General features: G+C 40.4%; 1 protein-coding gene across 1 annotated transcript in view; it reads right to left on the reverse strand.

The window, feature by feature from the left end:
- Positions 1-21096, reverse strand: part of LOC122808851 (neuronal acetylcholine receptor subunit alpha-7-like) — a 706379-nt gene that overhangs the window by 258162 nt on the left and 427121 nt on the right. Inside the window, exon 6 of the mRNA XM_044079948.1 lies at positions 20481-20648. Within this exon, the coding sequence (XP_043935883.1) occupies positions 20481-20648 (168 nt within the window). The remainder of the gene's footprint in view (positions 1-20480; positions 20649-21096) is intronic.

Genomic DNA, 21096 nt, shown 5'->3' on the forward strand with positions numbered 1-21096 from the left:
AGAAGGTTACAGTTAGTTGCCTGTCAGGGGCCAGGATCCAACAAATCATACAAGCACTCCTTCTGACATAACAATAGCTATTCAGGACAAGTTAAAGGTGTTACTGCTCAGTGCTAGAAGTCTCAACAAGGAAACTGCACTCCCAAGAAACTCTCCTCACCATGGAGAATGCTGACATCTGTGTAGTTACTGAAACATGGTTCAAAGTCATGGAAAGCACTCTGGCAGTGCATGGCTACAATGCCTTTCATATGTTCCAACCACCCACTGAAGAAGAACAAGCAAAAGGTGGATGTGCATCTATCTACATAAAGGATAAGGACACCTCAAAGCTTGTCAAACCATATGACATGCTTCAGCTACTCTGTGTCCAGCTAACCACTGGAAAAATCCATTACCATATTCTTAATAGCTACAGGGGGTTTATATTGCTTACTCGAGCTGTCAGAATGTCGGGTACCTTTCCACATAAGTGTTGAATGTCCTCTTCAGTGAACAGCCACATCATCGATTTCTTTCTAAGGGAAAGAAATCGGTTGGCCATTGTTTGAAATCTTCCCTTTTCCCTGCTGTAGTGTGATGTTGGAGTTAGTATATTTATTTGTGGGGTGGAAGGCACAGCCCCTCACATAGGGGGTGTGGGGTGAAGCTCCCCCACTTCATTGTGTTTGTTAAATTGTGTCATTCGTATTTGGGCTAAAGATTTATTTCCTTTGGAAAGAAATTGATGATGTGGCCATTCGATGAAGAGGATGTGTGACACGTAGGTGTCGATGGAAGGGTACTCCACATTCTGACAGTTCAAGTAAGTAATATGGACCCACTACAGTTACCCCACCATGAACCAGTAAACTGACACATCACACCTGAAGTTACTAGAATCTCATCCAGCCCAATACCATATTCATGGGTGATTTAACTGCCTCTTCATTAATTGGGAGGCATTCACGACCACTAACATGCAGCCCCAAAGATTTCTTGACTTTGTAAATTCAAATGTTGTGGAGCAGTTAGTCTGCACTCCCAGTAGGAGAACAAATATCCTAAATCTGGTACTCACAAACATGGGACAACACACACTGCACACCTTCAAGTGTGATATCCTCACTGGTAAGATCAAATCACAAAGTGGTCTCCCTTGAAATAAAGATAAAACTAGTCCCCCAACCTAACCACCAAAACTTTAAGAACTTCTGTAAAGAAATTATCCCCTTTAAGGGATAGCATAGCTAGATTCCAAGTGCCCCCAAATCAAGAAAAAATAGAAACCTATGCAGAGGTGTACACAAAAGTCCTGTATGACTACATAAACAACTGCATATAAATGGCAGTACCAGACCAAAATAAACCCAGGTCACACCACAAAAACAAGCCACCCTGGTGTACCCTTAGTATTATTAGGTTGCACAACAATCGAAAGAAAATCGCATTGAGAAATAAGATGGATGTGCACAACAGAGCAAAAAGTCCCTCATTAGTCTATATAAGTGAATCAATGAACTAGTTAAGCTATGCTAAAAATAGTCTTCAAAGCTAAGGATAACCATAAGGCAATTTTTAGTTATGGCCTCAGTCTTAAGGGCAACAACCAACAATTTGTGGAATTAGTTGTAGAAGGCATCACCAATACTCAGCCAGAAGATGCAGCAAATCCTCTGGCTGACAAATTCAGCTCAAATTTTACCTCCCCATTACCCCCAGTACTCCTCCAAGAAATATCCTCCATCACTCTACCACCAGTTACCACCAAAGAGCATGCTGTGGTGGTGCAGCGGTAGAGTTGTTGCCTTACAGCAAGAGGTTCTCCTGTTCGATTCTTGTCTGGAGTGCCTTCTGTGTGGAGTCTGCATGTCCTCCCTGCAGTTGAGTGGCATTCAAAAGACATGCGTAGAATGGGCATGCCTTTGTTGAAGGTTGGGTGTCGAGCTGGCACCTCAGCACTGTAAAAATCTACTGTCAATCATTAGCGGACCGGAATTCTGCTGTGGCGACCCCTAACCTGGAAAAGCCGAAAGAAGAACAAACATTCTCTAAAGCTAAAAGCACAGCTTCACTGGGGCCTGATAATATACCAGGTTTCCTCTCTTAAACAGCTTAAGTCAGAACTTATCAGGTCCTTTAGGATCTCTATTTAATCACAGCCTCCAGACTGGCTTTGTTCTGATAGAGAAGAGGACAACAAAAGTCATCCCTCTGCATGAAGGGGGACCATCTACTGTCCTGTGAAATTATAGACCCGTAAGTTTGACTAGTCATATGAAAGGCTATGAAAAGAATAATCATGGACCTACACATCTGCAAGTCAAACAGCACAATATAAGAGGTACTGTTACAAATTTGGAGAATTGAATGAGCTGAGAGCTATGCTCTGACCCGACATGTCAGTGGTTATACGCATCCATTCTACATCTCATGCGCACTCTTACTTCAGTTAGTGTGCTGCTTTTTTTATTTTTTAACTGAAATTGACTTCTAATTTGTGCTTTACCTTGCATCAACCATTTGTTCTACTCATGTTAACAATTGTCTCTTTATTAGTTTAGCTCCTCTAGCAATCCAGCTCGACTTTTCTAAAGTTAAATTCACTCATAGCTGTAACTTTTAAAATATTTCAGTATTAGCCATGCCAATCACCAGAGGTGTAGCTAGCTATTCTGACTCCTAGTGCTGTCTCTCAGTCTGGTGCCCCCTCAACCAAGCTGTGTGGCAGGCATCTGCTACAGTCCATGGAGTGCTAAAGCACTTCAGTTCTGATGTTCTGGGGAAAAAAAACTCTTCTCTCCTTTTAAACTGTAGCAAATGCTTGCTACATTTGCAGCAAGCAGATGCTACAGGCTACACACAGAGGCCTAAAGGGCTTCAATTCTAAAGTTCTAGGATTAGACTTTCAGAATATGTTTTTCCTTTTAAATTGTAGCACACTGCTTGCTACATGTGGCATGAATCTACTACAATTTGTGCCACACATGGAGCACTAAAGCACTTCAGTTCAGAATGCAAACTGAAGATCGACATTTAAGTGCTCATAATGCACTGAAAACCAATCTGCAGATGCTGATCATGCCCCATAGGTTCATACGTGTGTACTAAGCTAACGACCACAAGGGCCATTTTAACCCTAGCTATGCATCCCAAATCTCTGACAAGTTCTGGTACCCTTAATAAGTGTAAGCAGGGGTTTGGGAAATGAAACATTTACAAGCAGTGTGGCCTGGGAGATGAACCATTTACAGGTTGCTGGTGTCCATTAGAGACATAGGTGCCAAGCCAGGGATGAATTTCCGTTTCCCCATCCAGTTGTCCAAGTTACACCTGAATTGGGTTACAGAGGAACTCTGCTTCACATGGGTAGGAAGCCTGTTCCAGAGATGGGATAGTTTCTGGGATACATACCTGTCTCTCTAGCAGGTCCTATTTATATCACAAGCAAGGTTTATGTCTTTAGAATGAGTAATTCTGCTTCTGTTTGTTTTGTGGATATGCAGGATATCCATCAGAGTAGGGTCTGACAATGTCCTTTATGCCAGGCATAGATCTCCCCTCAACAGCCTGTAGGAGACAGAATACAGAGATAGGGCCTTGAGGCAGATCTGTATAGGACATTTTACTTAAGCCCAGTATTCTTTCAGTTAGAAACTTCTGTGGGCATTCCAGTTTTTGGAAATGCCTGGTTAGGCACATACCAAAAGTGCCACTGCACTCATTGATAGGTCTAATGAATGCTGAATACAGTGGAACAATGACTTCCTTGTACCTAGATGTCACACCTTTGTTTTAAGTTGAGCATCATAGAATGATTTCTTCACTACTGTAGACACGTGATAGTCAAAGGCTAGATTACTGTCTGTGTGAGTCCCTAAGACCCTGACTAGTGGGTCAAGTCTAAGGAGCGCATTGTCAATATGATAGGGTGGATGACTTCCAGAAGGATATTATTATGCATTTCTTGGCATTTAGTTTCAGTCCATGGCTCTGACACCAGTTGTTTGTCTGTGTCAGCCCTTTCTGGAGAACATTTCTGTTAGTGTGTGATTCAATGACAGCTCCTAATTTGCAATCATCTGCAAATTTAGTTAGCCAGAGACTACTGGCATTGGCCATGACATCAGAGAAGTAAATACCAAAAAGGAGCAGTCCAAGGACCGATCCCTGAGGAACTCCACTTCTGACTGACCTCTTTGTAGCAGTGGACTCCCCAATTCTTACTTCCGGGTCCTGTCTGTGAGCCAGTTGGCTATCCACTGGGTGACATACAGGTTTGTACTTAACATCTTGAGTCAACATTGCCAGAGTGGGGTATTGTGTCAAATGTCTTGGCCACGTCAAGGTAGGCAGTGTGAATCATTTTGCCCTTATCCATTGCTTTGGTGACCTTCTCAAAGAAAACCTCCATGTTGAATAGCCATGACCCACTCTTGATGAAACCAAACTGGGTTGGGTCCAGTGTCTGGAGGTTTACTATATCATTATTGATCATTTCCATGATAATTAGTGAAACTTATTGGTCTGTAGTTTCCAGGGTGTGTAGATGGCCTTCTTTTGTGCAGTGGGATGACTGTTGCTCTTCTCTATTCATGAGGCACAAAGCCTGTTTGGGGGCTACATTTAAATAGCAATTCCAGAGGGCCTCATAGGTCATGTTTCATGCTATTTAGAAGGCATCCTGGGATATTTTCTGGGCCCACTGATGCAGTGTTCTTGGCCTTAGAGAGAGTATTAAGGACCTGTTCCCTAGTGATAGCAGGAGGAGTTATATTTGATAGTATTTCCTGAGGGAAGGTTGAGGTGCAGACAGGGGTAAAACTGGAGCTGAATTTGTCAGCCAGTAGGTTTCCTATATCTTATGGCTCAGTATAGGTGGTTCCATTTACAATGAACTCTGCACACAACTGATTATTGCTTTTGATGTTGCCAACATAGCTAAAGAATGCCTTGTGGTTTCCCTTGGCCTGGGAGGCCAAATTTACCTCAAATTTTGCTTTCACAGACTTTATTTATCCTCTATGGTTTTTGCTTAGTTTGATGACAGTGCTTTTATCCTGCTGGGTGCTGCACCTCCTAATTTTGGCCATGATTTTCTTCTTTTTGTTATACAGCCTATTGATTTTCTGATTCCACCAGGGTGGCTTTTATTTCATTTTATTTATTTATTTATTTTGAGTTAGTTTTGTACTTCTTCCTGGTGGGTACAGCTGCCTCTATGCAACTATTGTGATGCCTGTGTAGGGTTTCTGTGAACAGCTCTGCATAGGCAGCAGTGTTCTCAGGGAATATGGGGGCTTGAAATTTTGCCAGGTTATCATTTAATAGCAGAACGTTAGCTTTAGAGTAGTTCCTGAATATTTCAGGGTTAGCTGGGGGTCCAGGTTTTATTTTTACTTCAAAGGAGACCATTTTGTGATCTGACTTTACCAGGGAAGAAATTACACATGTAATCCCTGGTAATGCAGCACTCTCCCATATTAGTGAGGACCAGATCCAGTTGTACCTCTGGTTGGTGTATTGACAATCTGGTCTGGGGAGTTTGTGCTTACAAAATCTAGGAATTTCTGTGCCTGTATATTTGGGGTCACATAAGATTCCCAGTTAACAGTAGGGTAATTAAAGTCACCTATGAATATGGTACTGGGTTGGATGGTGAGTGTTTCCAGTAGGGTTAAATATATGGTATGGTTTTCCCGGGTCATAGAGGGGGACCTATAACTAGCAAGGAAGTGATATTGGATTTTGCCTATGTTAATTTGAATATGAAGTTGTTCAAGTGCATTGTCCTGTTTGACCAGCTTTGATGTATATTTATCTTTGATGTAAATCAAGACACTTCCACCTTTAGTCCCTGTCTGTGTAGTAGCTGGTCTAAATGTGTGGAAAGAATTATAACCTTGCACTGCTGGTGTACTATCCATGACTTTAAATCATGTCTCAGTCAGCATTCTCTAGGGTGAAGAGAGCTTCTAAGGAGTGGAGTTTTTTGTTTACTCCTAGGGAGTTTTCCACCTTCACTCCAACATAGCTAATATGAATCATAACTTTATTTCTAATTTGTCATCCTTTGTCTGGTCAAACCAGCAGTTTTAAGACTGTTCATAAAAGTGCCTGACAAAAGGATCTATAGACTTGCTTTTAGTTTGAAAGTATCTGTGAAAGAATGTCCTTTCATGCATTATGTTTCTTTTTGGCACAGAATGTTCATTTCGCTTACGTAATACTGACTCGTGTAAAACTATTGCCCTAAGAAAATGAAAATTTACTATGAATGTCATCCACTTATTTATTAGCATAAAATATTTACCTTGATTTCTTTACTTTCCTTATCTGTCTTGAACGCAATTCAAAAAAATGTAAACCTCCATTGCTCCTCAAAGCTGAATGGTTCTGGTGGGACAAACGTGTCCATTTTCAGTAAATATTTGGTTATTTGGGGCTATAAGCCTGGCAATTAGTGAAACTACTCCATTAGAAGTAAAAAATTACTTTTTCAGTAAAACAAATTTACCCTGATCTCTTTGGCAATTGTTCAGTTGTTTGTTATGGTTTTCTTGTCTGAATGGCAGTTTTCATTGTTTAATATGAAAAAGGTTCTGGTTCTGATATCATGTCATGGTGCACAGCAAAGGTTATCCAGTCAGACTGTTTCAAACTGCTAAAATTGAACTTATTACCAGCATATGAAGTAAAAGTATGACTTTAATAACTCAGAAATTGGTAGCATAGCAAATGGTAGTTAACACCTCAAAAGCTTTTTCTGGACTGGCACACCAGACATTGCAGATACTTAAAATTCTTAAATGCATATGAGCTATAATATATCCATGCATTTAAAGCCAAACATACTTATGAAGGCAGCATACCTCTCAACTGTACAGATTTTTGCCTCATATTTTCAGTATGTTCCTCATAAAATGTGTGGTTTTCTGGAAAACCACTGATGATTGAAATGATGACATACGTTTGAATTTCTGAATTCAGAAAATGCATGCTAACACAAATCCTGTTATTCTAGAAACTTTCTAGATTTATAAAAGCAATATTTAAAATCTGCCCCTATATCTACTCCCCACACACACACTAATTTAGGCTTTGTCCAGATTTTACTTGAGTTGAGAGGTATGGAAGGCAGACTAAGAACTGAATGCAGCTGTAGTACATCATCCTCTCAATCAAACTCCGGACACATCAGACCTGAATACTGCAGACAGTTCACATGAGTTAATCTACTAATGATGGAAGTAATACCAAGACTCAATAAGTGAAGTGAAAATTAAAATACCTAAAATAACATGCTTTAAAACATATTTTGAAATATACACCAGTTAGTCAGGAATGCAACACGCAATATCTCAAAATCTAAATTGCTTTTGAGTGACCTAGTTTGCAAAACACCATAGCCACCAACAGCAAATAAACACATCTTAATTTAAAACAAAGCAATAATGGTATCAACAATAAGTCAATGGAAAGAGCTCTGCCTCACATGTCTTGGGTCTGGGAAGGCATAAGGATTTTCATTTCCCATCTGTGTGTAGTTTACATGATCTCTAGGAACTTCAGGTTCCTCTTACCTCTCAGAAATGCTGAGTGATTGATTGCATTACATTATCCATTCCATTTGTGTTTGTGTGAGTATGTATAGACATTATTCGTGTGTGTGTGTGTGTGTGTGTGTGTGTGTGTGTGTGTGTGTGTGTGTGTGTGTGTGTGTGTGTGTGTGTGTGTGTGTGTGTGTGTGTGTGTGTGTGTGTGTGTGTGCGTGTGTGTGTGTGTGTGTGTGTGTGTGTGTGTGTACTGTATATATGTTTACTGAATTTTGTCTTCTTCTTCTTCTTTCGGCTTTTTCCCAGTTAGGGGTCGCCACAGCGGATCACCTTGTCCGCACATTGAATGGCAGTGGAGTTTTACGGTGTCGAGTTGCCAGCCCGGCGCCCAACCTTCCACAGAAGGCACACTCACACGCACACCTAGGGCCAATTTAGAGTGTCCAATCCACCTGCAGCATGTCTTTGGGATGTGGGAGGAAACCAGAGCACCCGGAGGAAACCCACGCGACCACAGGGAGGACATGCAGACTCCGCACAGAAGGCACCCCAGCCGAGGATCGAACCGGAAAACCTCTTGCTGTGAGGCGGCAATGCTAACCACTGCGATGTTTACTGAATTTTGTCTAAAGACCCAAATGTCATTATCCATAACTTCAACCAGAAACTGTTGATAACGTGAACTTCAATATGCTGCTATGCATGAACGAAGCAATAAACTTGGTGGATACAAAAATCAAGTAACATAATAAAAAAACATAGTTTTTTACAGTGTGGCAAGCCCCTGCAGCCCTCCCACCTCCTGCTAATTATATATATATATATATATATATATATATATATATATATATATATATATATATATATCTACATACTAACTCTGAATTAGCATAGTACCAAAAAAGGGCATTTTTCCCAACCCTGAGAACTATGCAATCTTGTGCAACTATTGGCTCTCTGGGCATTCAACCAAATTTTGTCAACTACACAGATGTCAATGATACACAAGCAGGAGTAAATTCAATTCCCCCAAAGATATATATATATATATATATGTTTATATCACATTATTGCATTTTCGGAAATGCAAACTTCATTTGGTCAAGACCATATGTTAGACTTTCTGAAAACTCAAACGAAAGAAAACAAGAAAGTGTGTGAGGGGTTGTGTCCCCACACCCCCTGCAAGTTATATATATACCAAACTTGAGATCACACTACAGTGGGGAAAGGGGGTAAATTCCCCCATCTCCATTATTCTGCAGTCTCCATACAAATGCTTCGAGTTTTTGGAAAGCCGAACACATGGTATTAACTATATGATGTTCAAGTTTCTGAAAACTTGATAATCTAACATACACTCATACATATATATATATATATATATATATATATATATATATATAGGTATAAATCACCAGCAAAAGATCAAATATTCATTTAGTTGAACATTTATAAGGTGTCTCCATAAGGTCAAATGTGCATTTGATCAAATGCACAGGATTTTGGAGGGTGGAGGTTGGGGATTAGGAGGTGTACAGTATGTGTGTGCAAGTGTGTGTGGATTAGGGTAAGGATTAGGTGCATTAGGTAAGGGGATAACTTACCAGAGGGTTTGTTTCAGTGTGTACATGTTAGGATTAGAGTAGGAGTTAAATTAGGTGATAGCATGTTGTGTGTGTTTGCGTGTATGATTTACTGAATGTGCTCTGTGCCCAAGATGTCATGTGTCATGGTAGTGTTATGCAAAGGGTTTTTCTAAGCAAGGCGTAGGGTTGCAGTTAAGTGCAGGGTTAAAGTTAACATTGTACTACTAAGGTGAAGCAGGTATAATCACCTGCTCCATCTTACTAATACATGCTAACCTAAGCCTAACTCTAAATCTACCCCTGCCCTAACTCCAATTTTATACCTTGCCTTAATAAAAAAAAAAGAAAAAAAATACCTTTATGTAACACTATCACTATTCAAACAATGTATGGAGTTAGTGCTACAATTAATAGATCAGAAGAGAAAAGTGTGCTCCTCTTTTGGTCTGTTAAATCTCATTATTGTAAGCGTTTGATGTGTCTTATTCAGTCTTTTGCAGCTTGACCTTCAAGTAACCTACATGGTTTCTGAATGCCCATGACTTTTATACTTTTTAAGTCTTTATGGGATATTCAGGCCAAAAAATCCAAACCTCTGTAACCAGAGACATGCTATGTTTCAAACTTTTTCTAACCTCATCAGTACAACTTAAGTAGACTGCTTAACTATACTGCACTTTAGAAACACAGAGCTTAAAACCAGGCCTGATATCCATGTACCCATTACAACCTAAAGATAAAACATCATCGACATTCAGAAGATATGCAGCTGAAACACTGCTATCACCTTAAGGGTTCATTTACATATATTCCATGGGCCTCCAGTACAAGAGGGTTAAAATATTACACAGTGAATGTTAGAGCTTGACTGCATCTTTCTTGCAGTTTTTACCGAAGTGTTTGTCTGTCTGACCTTTTTACTCTTTCTTCATGTGTGTACTTTTGTATGTATATATATATATATATATATATATATATATATATATATATATATATATATATATCAAGAACGGCAGTTTCACTGACAGTGAAACCGCCGAGCATACATTCACGAAAGTGCTTTTCACCGAAAAAGCACTTTCATGAAAGTATGATAAGATATAGGGAAAATCAGGGGGGAATGGCTGTTGCTGAGATCGTAGTACAGTGGGGATGAGGGAATATTCCCTTTTCCCTACTGTAGTGCGATCTTGGAGTGAGAATATAGAAGTAGAGGGGTGGGGGGTGCAAGGGGACTTGCCCCCCGCGTAAACATTAGTTATGTGTTTTTTGTTTTTTTTTTAAATATTTTTTGTGTTTATTTTGGGGACTTTAACGAAAGCACTTTTTTTGGTTAAAATCTCTTTCGCTAAAGTGTGTTTGGTGAATGTGGATCCATATATATATATATATATATATATATATATATATATATATATATATATATATATATATATAGATAGACGGATATAGATATATACATATGTGTGTGTGTGTGTGTGTGTGTGTGTGTGTGTGTGTGTGTGTGTGTGTGTGTGTGTGTGTGTGTGTGCGTGTGTGCGTGTGTCTGTGTGTGTGTGTGTGTGTGTGTGTGTGTGTGTGTGTGTGTGTGTGTGTGTGTGTGTGTGTGTGTGTGTGTGCATGTGTGTGTAAAGTATTTATCTTTGTCCTTGTGGCTTGGACTGGGTAGTGTTGGGTTGTGGTTACAGGTCTTCAGTGGACCAGCCCACTTACCCAGTTAATGACTGATAAACAATACACAAGTCAACAAGTTTAATTAAAAGCAAAGAAATGAAATAAACTTAGCTGACATTTAATTTCAATGTAGCTAGCTTATAATTTTGTATTGCCTTACTGTTTGTTTCTCCTTTTCTGTGAGTTATCTGCTGGCTCAGCTGTGTAGCCCACTCCTGGAGCTCTATCCTGTTATCCCTTAGACATACAAGCAATCTTTCCAGTTTCCAGCCCAGTCTAAAACAAAATCTGTTCAACATCTGGATCTGTCCCTAAACAGCCCTCATAACTTATTCATAACCACATACTTACTGTAACTATGTTTTTCACACTCTGAATCATTAACAGTTCCATATTTTAGCAGGTGGTAATGGCCTAAGTAGCTCGTACTTTAACAATGCTATACTACTAATATATGTTCTTCTACCTCTTCATCCTAGTAGCTGACACTTCATACTGTCCTCTCTAGTGTCCTTATACAACATTCTCATCTCTCTAATTCTAATCATCTCTCTCTCTCTCTCTCTCTCTCTCTCTCTCATAGGTTCATAGGTTTATAGGTTCATAGGTTCATACTAGGCTATCTGCCCTAGGGCATTTATAAGCCTAGCCAGAGTGTGTTTGGCTTTCGCCACCCCTTGGAATGAGTATACTGTGCCCATTTTAAGGTTTAGTTTACTGTACCTCTGTCTAGCAGTGACACAGAAGTGACCCTCGGGGTAAACCTACGATCTCCCATCCACTCATCAAGATTTCTCTTGAAGAGAGTCAGTGAGGGGCTCTGCCTAACATGGACTGGGATTTTATTCCAGAGTGAAGGGAGCCTCTGGGTTATGAATCTGTCCCTCCAGCATGTCCTATTTATTTCTGTGCTGAGGTTCAAATCTCTCGCTCGCGTAGCTCTGGTGGATTTGGATTTTCTGAGGTGGAGCATGTCCATTAATTCTGGGTTGGACATGGCCTTGTACATCAGGCATAGATCGCCTCTGAGTAGGCGGTATGCTACTGAGTAGAGCTGGAGTTTTTTTAGCAGGGCAGCATATGGCATATGTTTGAGTCCCTTGATCCTCTTGGTGAGGTACTTTTGGGGTCTTTCCAATTGCTGCAGGTGACGGGTAAGTTACATCCCAAATGGGGCATTGTACTCAATTATGGGCCTGATGAGGGAAGAGTAAAGGGGCACAATGACCTCTCTCGATCTAGATATGAATCCCTTCATGATAAGGTGGGCAATATAGAAGGTCTTTCTAACCACTTTGGCAATGTGAGTGTCAAACGAGAGGTTACTGTCAACTTGGGTCCCTAGGTCCTTAATTACTACTTCCGTACTTAATGGATTAAGACCTATGTGGCAATTTGTGGGCACTTTGTTTTTTCCAAAGGGTATGACTATACACTTTTTGGCGTTTAGTTTAAGGCCATGGCTCTGGCACCAGTTTTCCGTTTCTTTGAGACCCTTTTGAAGGATGCTTGTGTCCGCCGGAGAATCAATTATGGTGCCCAGTTTGCAGTCATCTGCGAACTTGGTCAGCCACAATCCTCCCATGTTAGCCTGTACCTCAGAAAAATAAATACCGAGCCCTGTGGGATACCACTTGTGACTGGTTTAGAGTCTGACATGGCTCCAGCAATTCTGACCTTGTGGGTTCTGTCCTTGAGCCAGTTTGAAACCCATCTTATGACATAGGGGTTTATATTTAAGCTGGAGAGCTTGTCTATGACGCCCGCGTGGGGTATTGTGACGAAGGCTTTTGCAAGGTCAAGGTAGGCTGTGTGAACTACCTTACCCTCATCAATGGCCTTGGTGACTGTTTCAAAGAAGTCAACCAGGTTCAAGAGGCAGGATCTCCCCTTAACAAAGCCGAATTGGGTAAGATCCAATGTCTGTATGTCCCCAATGTCTTTGTTTATGAGTTCCATAATGATCCTCTCCATAGCTTTGCAGACTAGGCTCATCAAGCTTATGGGGCGGTAGTTTCCAGGGTCCGTAGAAGCACCTCCTTTGTGGAGTGGGACTACTGTTGCTGTACGCCATTCTTTGAGTACATATCCTGTGGTAAGGCTGAGATTAAACAGCAGCCTTATGTGTGGGTTTAGCTCTTCTTGGAGTTCATGTAGCACGCAACCCGGGACACCGTCTGATCCCATTGATGCTGTGTTTTTAGCTTTGGAGAGGGTGGCTCTCACCTGGGCATCTGAGATGTTAAGGAGGCAACACTCTGCTGGGATAGATATTTGTCCTTTTGGGGGGGGGGGAGAAATTTGCACTGAACCTGTCTGCTATGTATGTATGTTGGCAATGTCTGTGGGTTCAGTGTATTTTTTGTCATTCTGGACTAACTCTGAGCATATCTGGGAGCTTCTACCCAGGTTTCTAACATAACTAAAGAAAGCCTTGTGGTTATCTTTAGTGTCTTGTGCAATTTTTCTCTCAGAGTTGGCCTTGGATGATTTTATGAGTGTTCGTAGTTTTTTGCTAGTACTGATCAGAGATGCCTTCCCTTTTAGGGATTTTGCTCTATCATGTAGTAGCTTCCTCCTTCTGTTGTATAGCTTATTAATGTTTGGGGTCCACCAGACAGGATGCCTGCCTTTGGGGGAATGGGTCTTGGTTTTATTTGGGATTGCATGATCCATGCATTCCTGTAGGTGTCCATAGAATGTGTTTATAAAGGATTCAGCAGAGTGGGCTGTGGTTTCCACTGGCCCGGGGGCCTTGAAGGATTCCACTTCGGTCTTAAGAAGTGTGAAGTCAGCTTTTGAGAAGTTCTTCACTGTGGTCTTCTGTGCTGGGGGTGGGGCGGGATATGGATTTCCAGGGAGATTAATTTATGGTCCGATCTTACCAATGAGGGGTATACTTCTGGTATGGAACATTGTGTCCCCATGTTTGTGATGATCAGGTCTAATATGTTTTCCCCTCTTGTGGGAGAGGTGACTAGTTGTTCTATAGCATTTGAGTTTATGAATTCTGGGAACCTTTGGGCTAGCGTGTTGGGGCTTGAGTAATGTTCCCAGTCTATGTTCGGGTAGTTGAAGTCCCCCAATATGATGGTGTTTGGAGAGATCTTCATATTCTCCAGTGTCTTTAGGAAGGCCGAGTGGGGTTCCTGAGTTTGAGAGGGTGGTCTGTAGCATGCTACAAACTGGAGGGCAGTTTTGCCCACTGATAGTTGCACATGGATGGTCTCCGATGCTTCGTGCATTGCCACTAACCTGGAGGTGTGGGTATCCTTGATGAATATGGATACTCCCCCTCCTTTTGTGGTTTGGTCCAAGTTCTGGGGCCGAAAAGCATGATATGAGGTATAACCTGGTAATGCTGGGGTGCTCTTGGGAGCCTTGACCCAGGTTTCTGTCACTGCACAGACATCGATGTTCTCCATACTGAGGAGGGCTTCGAGAGCATGCATCTTGAGGTTTAGACTTCTGGCGTTGGGCAGCATTACCCTTCGTTTCTTTCTACTTGTGTTTTTTTTATGGAGGTGGGTTTGTCTTTTGAGCCTTGCTTAAAAAAGGCACTATGGGGGTGGCAAGAGCCTTTGCCAATATCCGAAAGCCCAGGGGTGACAGGTGCAAGCCATCCCTTGTGAAGCAGTGTGGCTTGTCGAGCATGTCACCCCTAGCAGACAGACATTGGATCCCCTTAGAATGACACCAATACTTAAGCCAATTGTTAAAATTGATCATTTTGTCTTTGTACTGTGGCATCATTCTTGGTGAGGGTAAGATGCTGCTCAAGGTTAGGGTCATACCAGCCTGGGCTACATAATCAGAAAGCTCCTCTATGTCTCTTTTCATGTAGTCCAGGGAGGTACGTCTCAAGTCATTCACATCAGCATGGACAATGACTGAGTCATAATTGTACCTGCTTTGGAGTGACCTGAGTGCTTGTGTTATGTGGCGGATTCTAGCTCCCGACAGGCAGCTTACTGTGACCTTTTCCTTGTTCAGCCTGGTGAGCAGGATGTCAGTGTGTCTGACTAAAGAGTCACCTATTACAAGTGTATCAGGTATGTTGTTTAGCCTTAAGGGCTGTGATTGTTTGGCACACTGACTTTGTGAATTATGTGTTGCATGTGTTTTGTTTTGAGGTAGTGGTTGCTTGGATGTCTGCTTTGGAGGTCTCTGTTGCTTTGGCAGATTTTTATTAAGAGCCTCCGAGTATGTTTTTGTGTGTTTATGTGTTTGGTTTGCAGTTGTGGTAGGTCTATGTGAGACTGGATTTGTGGTGTGTGTGGTTTCCTTCTCCTCCTGACTGGATATGCCATTACTGAGTCGAGAGAGCTCAGCCTCCAGTTTGGCTATATGGTTGCATCTCTCACATATATTTGTATTTGTTGGGAGGAGGAGAGGGTTGTCTGTGTACATGAGGCAGATGTAACATTGCTTCAAGATTCCCAGATTCACCAGCTGAACTGGAGAGGAAGCCAGCATCTGTCCCTTCGACATGCCAGAATAGTATAAGGAACTGCTATGTAACTGAATCAGAAAGGACCTATAGGGGATAGGGTACTCAAGGGGATTTTAGGAGGATGTAGTGCTTTTTTAGTTAAAAAGTGCTTAACTTATACAAAATGCCTATAGGAGCAAGTGTGGGGTTTTTAGATTGAGAATAGAATGCTTAGCTTGAGAGTTACAGCAGTTCTAAGGGAAAAAATGAAGAGCAGACTTTGTGGAGATGGGAAGAGTTTAAACCTGATTAAGCGGCGCTGCCCGATGCTGCTTGTGATCAAGAATTCAAAAAAGCACTAAAGCAGGCTTTATAGCAGAGGGTTAGAAAGAGCTAGGAAATGGCCCAAAATGGCCAATAAGCTACAAGTTACTGGGCTGACACCACTCCTTTAGGGACAGATAGGCTGCTCAGAGCTCCCCACTCCCATTGGTGAATAAAGAAGCTTCCTCCTATCCAAACAAGGATATGGGCAACACAGGAACTATGACACAGCCCAGAGATCAGCAGTACCTGAAGACTGGACTATTCTAGTTCAGTAAATGTGGGAAACAAGGATTTTTTTTGTTTGTTTTTTTTTTCTTACAAAGCAGAAAATAGATACAGTAACAACAGTAAATGCTTTAAATCGTCTAGCGCACTTGAGTGTGTAGCCTACCAGTTAATTTAAGCAAAAACAAACTTTAAAAGTGCAAAAAAGTTCAGGAAAACAAACAGTAATGCAGTAAATTAACTTTGCAGAGCTTATTTAGTTATAGAAACTTGCTTTTTGGTGAGAAAAAGCAGTCGGAAATAAGTAGCCAAAAAAATACTTATAAATCAATGGAAAGTCACTCTTCCACTCGCTGCTGCTTGTAGAACTCTGCAGGACACCACAAGGAGCTGTGCTGAGTCAATTACAAGCGCAAAAGTACGCTAAAGTGGGCTTTATAGCAGGGGGTTAGAAAGAGCTAGGAAATGGCCCAAAACAGCCAATAAGCTACAAGTTACTGGGCTGAAACCACTCCTTTAGGGACGGATAGGCTGCTCAGAGCTCCCCACTCCCACTGGTGAACAAAGAAGCTTCCTCCTATCCAAACAAGGATATGGGCATCACAGGAACTATGACACAGCCTAGAGATCAGCAATACCTGAAGACTGGAATATTCTAGTTCAGTAAATGTGGGAAACAAGGATATTTTTTGTTTGATTTTTTTTTCTTACAAAGCAGAAAATAGATACAGTAACAACAGTAAATGCTTTAAATAGTCTAGCGCACTTGAGTGTGTAGCCTACCAGTTAATTTAAGCAAAAACAAACTTTAAAAGTGCAAAAAAGTTCAGGAAAACAAACAGTAATGCAGTAAATCAACTTTGCAGAGCTTATTTAGTTATAGAAACTCGCTTTTCGGTGAGAAAAAGCAGTCGGAAATAAGTAGCCAAAAAATACTTATAAATCAATGGAAAGTCACTCTTCCACTCGCTGCTGCTTGTAGAACTCTGCAGGACACCACAAGGAGCTGTGCTGAGTCAATTACAAGAGCAAAAGCACGCTAAAGTGGGCTTTATAGCAGGGGGTTAGAAAGAGCTAGGAAATGGCCCAAAACAGCCAATAAGCTACAAGTTACTGGGCTGGAACCACTCCCTTAGGGACAGATAGGCTGCTCAGAGCTCCTCACTCCCACTGGTGAGCAAAGAAGCTTCCTCCTATCCAAACAAGTATATGGGCAACACAGGAACTATGACACAGCCCAGAGATCAGCAATACCTGAAGACTGGACTATTCTAGTTCAGTAAAGGCGGGAAACAAGGATTTTTTTTGTTTGTTTTTTTTTTTTTTCTTACAAAGCAGAAAATAAATACAGTAACAACAATAAATGCTTTAAATCGGCTAGCACACTTGAGTGTGTAGCCTACCAGTTAATTTAAGCAAAAACAAACTTTAAAAGTGCAAAAAAGTTCAGGAAAACAAACAGTAATGCAGTAAATCAACTTTGCAGAGCTTATTTAGTTATAGAAACTCACTTTTCGGTGAGAAAAAGCAGTCGGAAATAAGTAACCAAAAACATACTTATAAATCAATGGAAAGTTACTCTTCCACTCGCTGCTGCTTGTAGAACTCTGCAGGACACCACGAGGAGCTGTGCTGAGTCAATTACAAGCGCAAAAGCTTGCTAAAGTGGGCTTTATAGCAGGGGGTTAGAAAGAGCTAGGAAATGGCCCAAAACGGCCAATAAGCTACAAGTTACTGGGCTGGAACCACTCCTTTAGGGACAGATAGGCTGCTCAGAGCTCCCCACTCCCACTGGTGAACAAAGAAGCTTCCTCCTATCCAAACAAGGATATGGGCAACACAGGAACTATGACACAGCCTAGAGATCAGCAATACCTGAAGACTGGACTATTCTAGTTCAGTAAAGGCGGGAAACAAGGATATTTTTTTGTTTGTTTTTTTTTTTTTTTTACAAAGCAGAAAATAAATACAGTAACAACAATAAATGCTTTAAATCGGCTAGCACACTTGAGTGCGTATCCTACCAGTTAATTTAAGCAAAAACAAACTTTAAAAGTGCAAAAAAGTTCAGGAAAACAAACAGTAATGCAGTAAATCAACTTTGCAGAGCTTATTTAGTTATAGAAACTCGCTTTTCGGTGAGAAAAAGCAGTCGGAAATAAGTAGCCAAAAACATACTTATAAATCATGGAAAGTCACTCTTCCACTCGTTGCTGTTTGTAGAACTCAGCAGGACACCACGAGGAGCTGTGCTGAGTCTCTCTCTTTATCTCTACTTCCATAATTCTCCCTCCTGCACCTTACTCCTTCCTATATCATTCTATTACACCATCTATTTTGGCTCCAGAATACAGTATTATTTCTCACCTCCTCATATTATTAGAAATATAGTCGATACTTTGAATAACTTTATATTACTTTACTTGACATATGCTATCTGCTTCTAAAACGTGTCTTGCTACTTGAAGTACATATTGTATCATTGACTACAATTTCTACTAGCAATATTCTGTAAATACATTTCAATCTATTGTTGGGACACTTGTTCCCCTGTATATTAGGTTCAACACAATCTACTCTAAATATTTTTATCTGTTGTGAAGCTTTTCTCCCCTTGTATATAATTACTTATCAGCTACTGTAAAATGTATTTATGAATGTTTGTGGAGCCTTTCTACCGAACTCGTTGTAAAATATTTAATCTGTTGCATGGTTTTTCTCCCCTTGTATATAGTTACTCATCAGCTACTATTTAAATGTTTTTGAATCTGTTGTGGAGTTTTTCTCCATGGACATCCACTGAAAATGGACTATTGGCTCAACTGGACTTTCCTGGTTACCAAAGGTTAAATAAATTAAAAAAATATATATCAATAAATAAAATATCTGTGCTGTTGAGTTGCCACAGTGCATACAATCTTAGGTTTACATAAAATGTCACTATAATTTCTTAAGGAACTGCCTGCCAGGATTGCAGTTTTATCAGATAAACACTCTCGACCAGCTACAGTAATCCTGCTTTACAGTCATACTTTATTCCTTGACAGTCCATCAATGTTACTCACTATTGTTTGGTCCAGGATAAAGCACAACATGGAGCTTGCATTAACTTCAAGATAGTCAGAGAGGTGACAAGCAGCATAGTCCAAAGGTTTATTCTGGACCCAGTGATGTTCAAATTTTCTGCTGCTAATATAATCTGGACCTGAGGAATTAAGCAAACCTCTTTAATAAAAACACAAGATTATAGTGTTGATTACAGAATATAGTTCCAGTTAGCAGTATGGTCTCAAAACTTTATATGCATATATTAGCCTGATTTTGGTGCAAGTGCAATATGATGTTACTTGCAGAGGTGAAGAGGAATTGGAAATACAATATTAAACAAAAGTTTTTGAGATTCAAATTACAAAGAGTGGTGAAAGAGAAGGACTGTAATATCAGTATTCATAACCCAATGAATTATGTACTCAAGGCAATGGAAGAAGTCTGTCACAAAAGCTAGAAGATGCTTGGCTGTACCAATGGACAAGGATTCAATGAATACAGATTTATTTATGACCCTCTATAGATCACTGATTAAGCCATGATTGCTATAAAGGGATTAGTTCTGATGAGTATACCTTAAGAAAAACATCACCCAGGTGGGAAGTATGCAATGATTAAAGAGAGTAACCATGGAGGGAAAGCTGAAGAATGTGAAAAATATTAAGGTATTGTATGTGTATTTCCTGGAACAATTAAGAGAACTAAAAACAAACATGATGGGAGAAAAACAAGCAAAATAAGAGGAAAGGGTATGACAGCTGGATAGGTCAGGTTTAGGATGAATAGCTCTTCACAGGAAGGTTGGTATGAATATATAATTCTTTGCCAACAATTCATGGAGAGGTTCAAGAGGATGTGGACTAGAAAATAAGGGTGGTGAACCATGTAATAGGTACCTGCATGTTTAGGGGCACTAGATATGCAAATAGACTTATCTATACCAGACACGTATGTTAATATGCATGCAGCTGGAAGTTGTTATTACAAACATTTGGTAAAAATGCATCTGCTCTCAAGTCCACAGATACCACCTTCCCAAGGAGTTAGACAGATTGAGAAAGACTGGCTGTAAGCAGTAAAAATGGTGCAAAATCTGCAACACAAGTAAGCCTATAAAACCTACTTAAGAAAATTATAGGGGAGAATAAATCACTCACTTTGTTACCACTGCAGGAAAAAAAATGGGAGAGGGATACGTGGCAGAAGTTTCCAATAACTGTCACTGAAACTGGTCCATTTTTAGAATAGTTCACCATCAGATATAACAGACAAACAAACAAATAAATAAATAAGACAAGAAAGTAGCACATTTCACTAGCAAAAATATATAAATAAGTACAACAGGTCACAGCCTGAGGTCAAGAGAGGGGAAGGTTTTAAGATATTTCAGCAATGTATCTTTTATAATATGATGATAGAGAATGCAGGAACAGCATTTCTAAGGGCGCCAGGTGTTAGGAATACATTTCCTGTTAGAAAAACATTTGCTGAGCTAAGAAGGCTCTGCAGCTTCTGTAGTATATGCACAGTAATGGAAAGTCTAGTGGGACAACTTGGTCTTTTGTCTGTCAAAGTGCACAATTCGATGGGAATGTATAATCAACACAATTTACCCAATCATTCAGAAATGTTTTGTTCCTTTTTGCCTACCTAGGAGATCCCATTCCCCATTCAGCATGTACCCTGATGTATCAGAGTCTATCATTTGCAGGTCCAACAGCCAGCCATCATATGTCCATGAACCGAACTTCAGCTTACATCTCTGGATGTCAAACGGAAACCAGCGGACATCAACGTCACAGGAACTCCTAAAGATTCCTAGGAAATAGTTCACCATATTAATAACCAGAAGCAAAAAAACTAATAAACAACAACATTAAAACAGTAAATTCTAGCTTTCTACAAAAAAAAAAAATATATTTTTTACCTATTTTTTAGCTTGCTTTTCCCTTGTTCGGTCTTCTTCTTCTACCAGAGGCTAACAATCATTTTATTCCCTCTCTGGCTTTTCATTTAATGTGCCTTGTGATAAATGTTATTGGGTGTCACAGGGAGTCTATTATCTGACAACAAATTGAATGCAATGCCTCAAACTGTTCAGCCGTATCTGGAGTATAATGGAGATGACAGTTATAAATGGGAATGATGTTAAACTATGTATGCTACGTGTGTGTGTGTGTGTGTGTGTGTGTGTGTGTGTGTGTGTGTGTGTGTGTGTGTGTGTGTGTGTGTGTTTGTGTGTGTGAATGTGTATGAGAAGGCTTTA

This window comes from Protopterus annectens, chromosome 8.part0 (genome assembly GCF_019279795.1).
Source record: "Protopterus annectens isolate FY-2018-M chromosome 8.part0, PAN1.0, whole genome shotgun sequence".
Taxonomy (NCBI): domain Eukaryota; kingdom Metazoa; phylum Chordata; order Ceratodontiformes; family Protopteridae; genus Protopterus; species Protopterus annectens.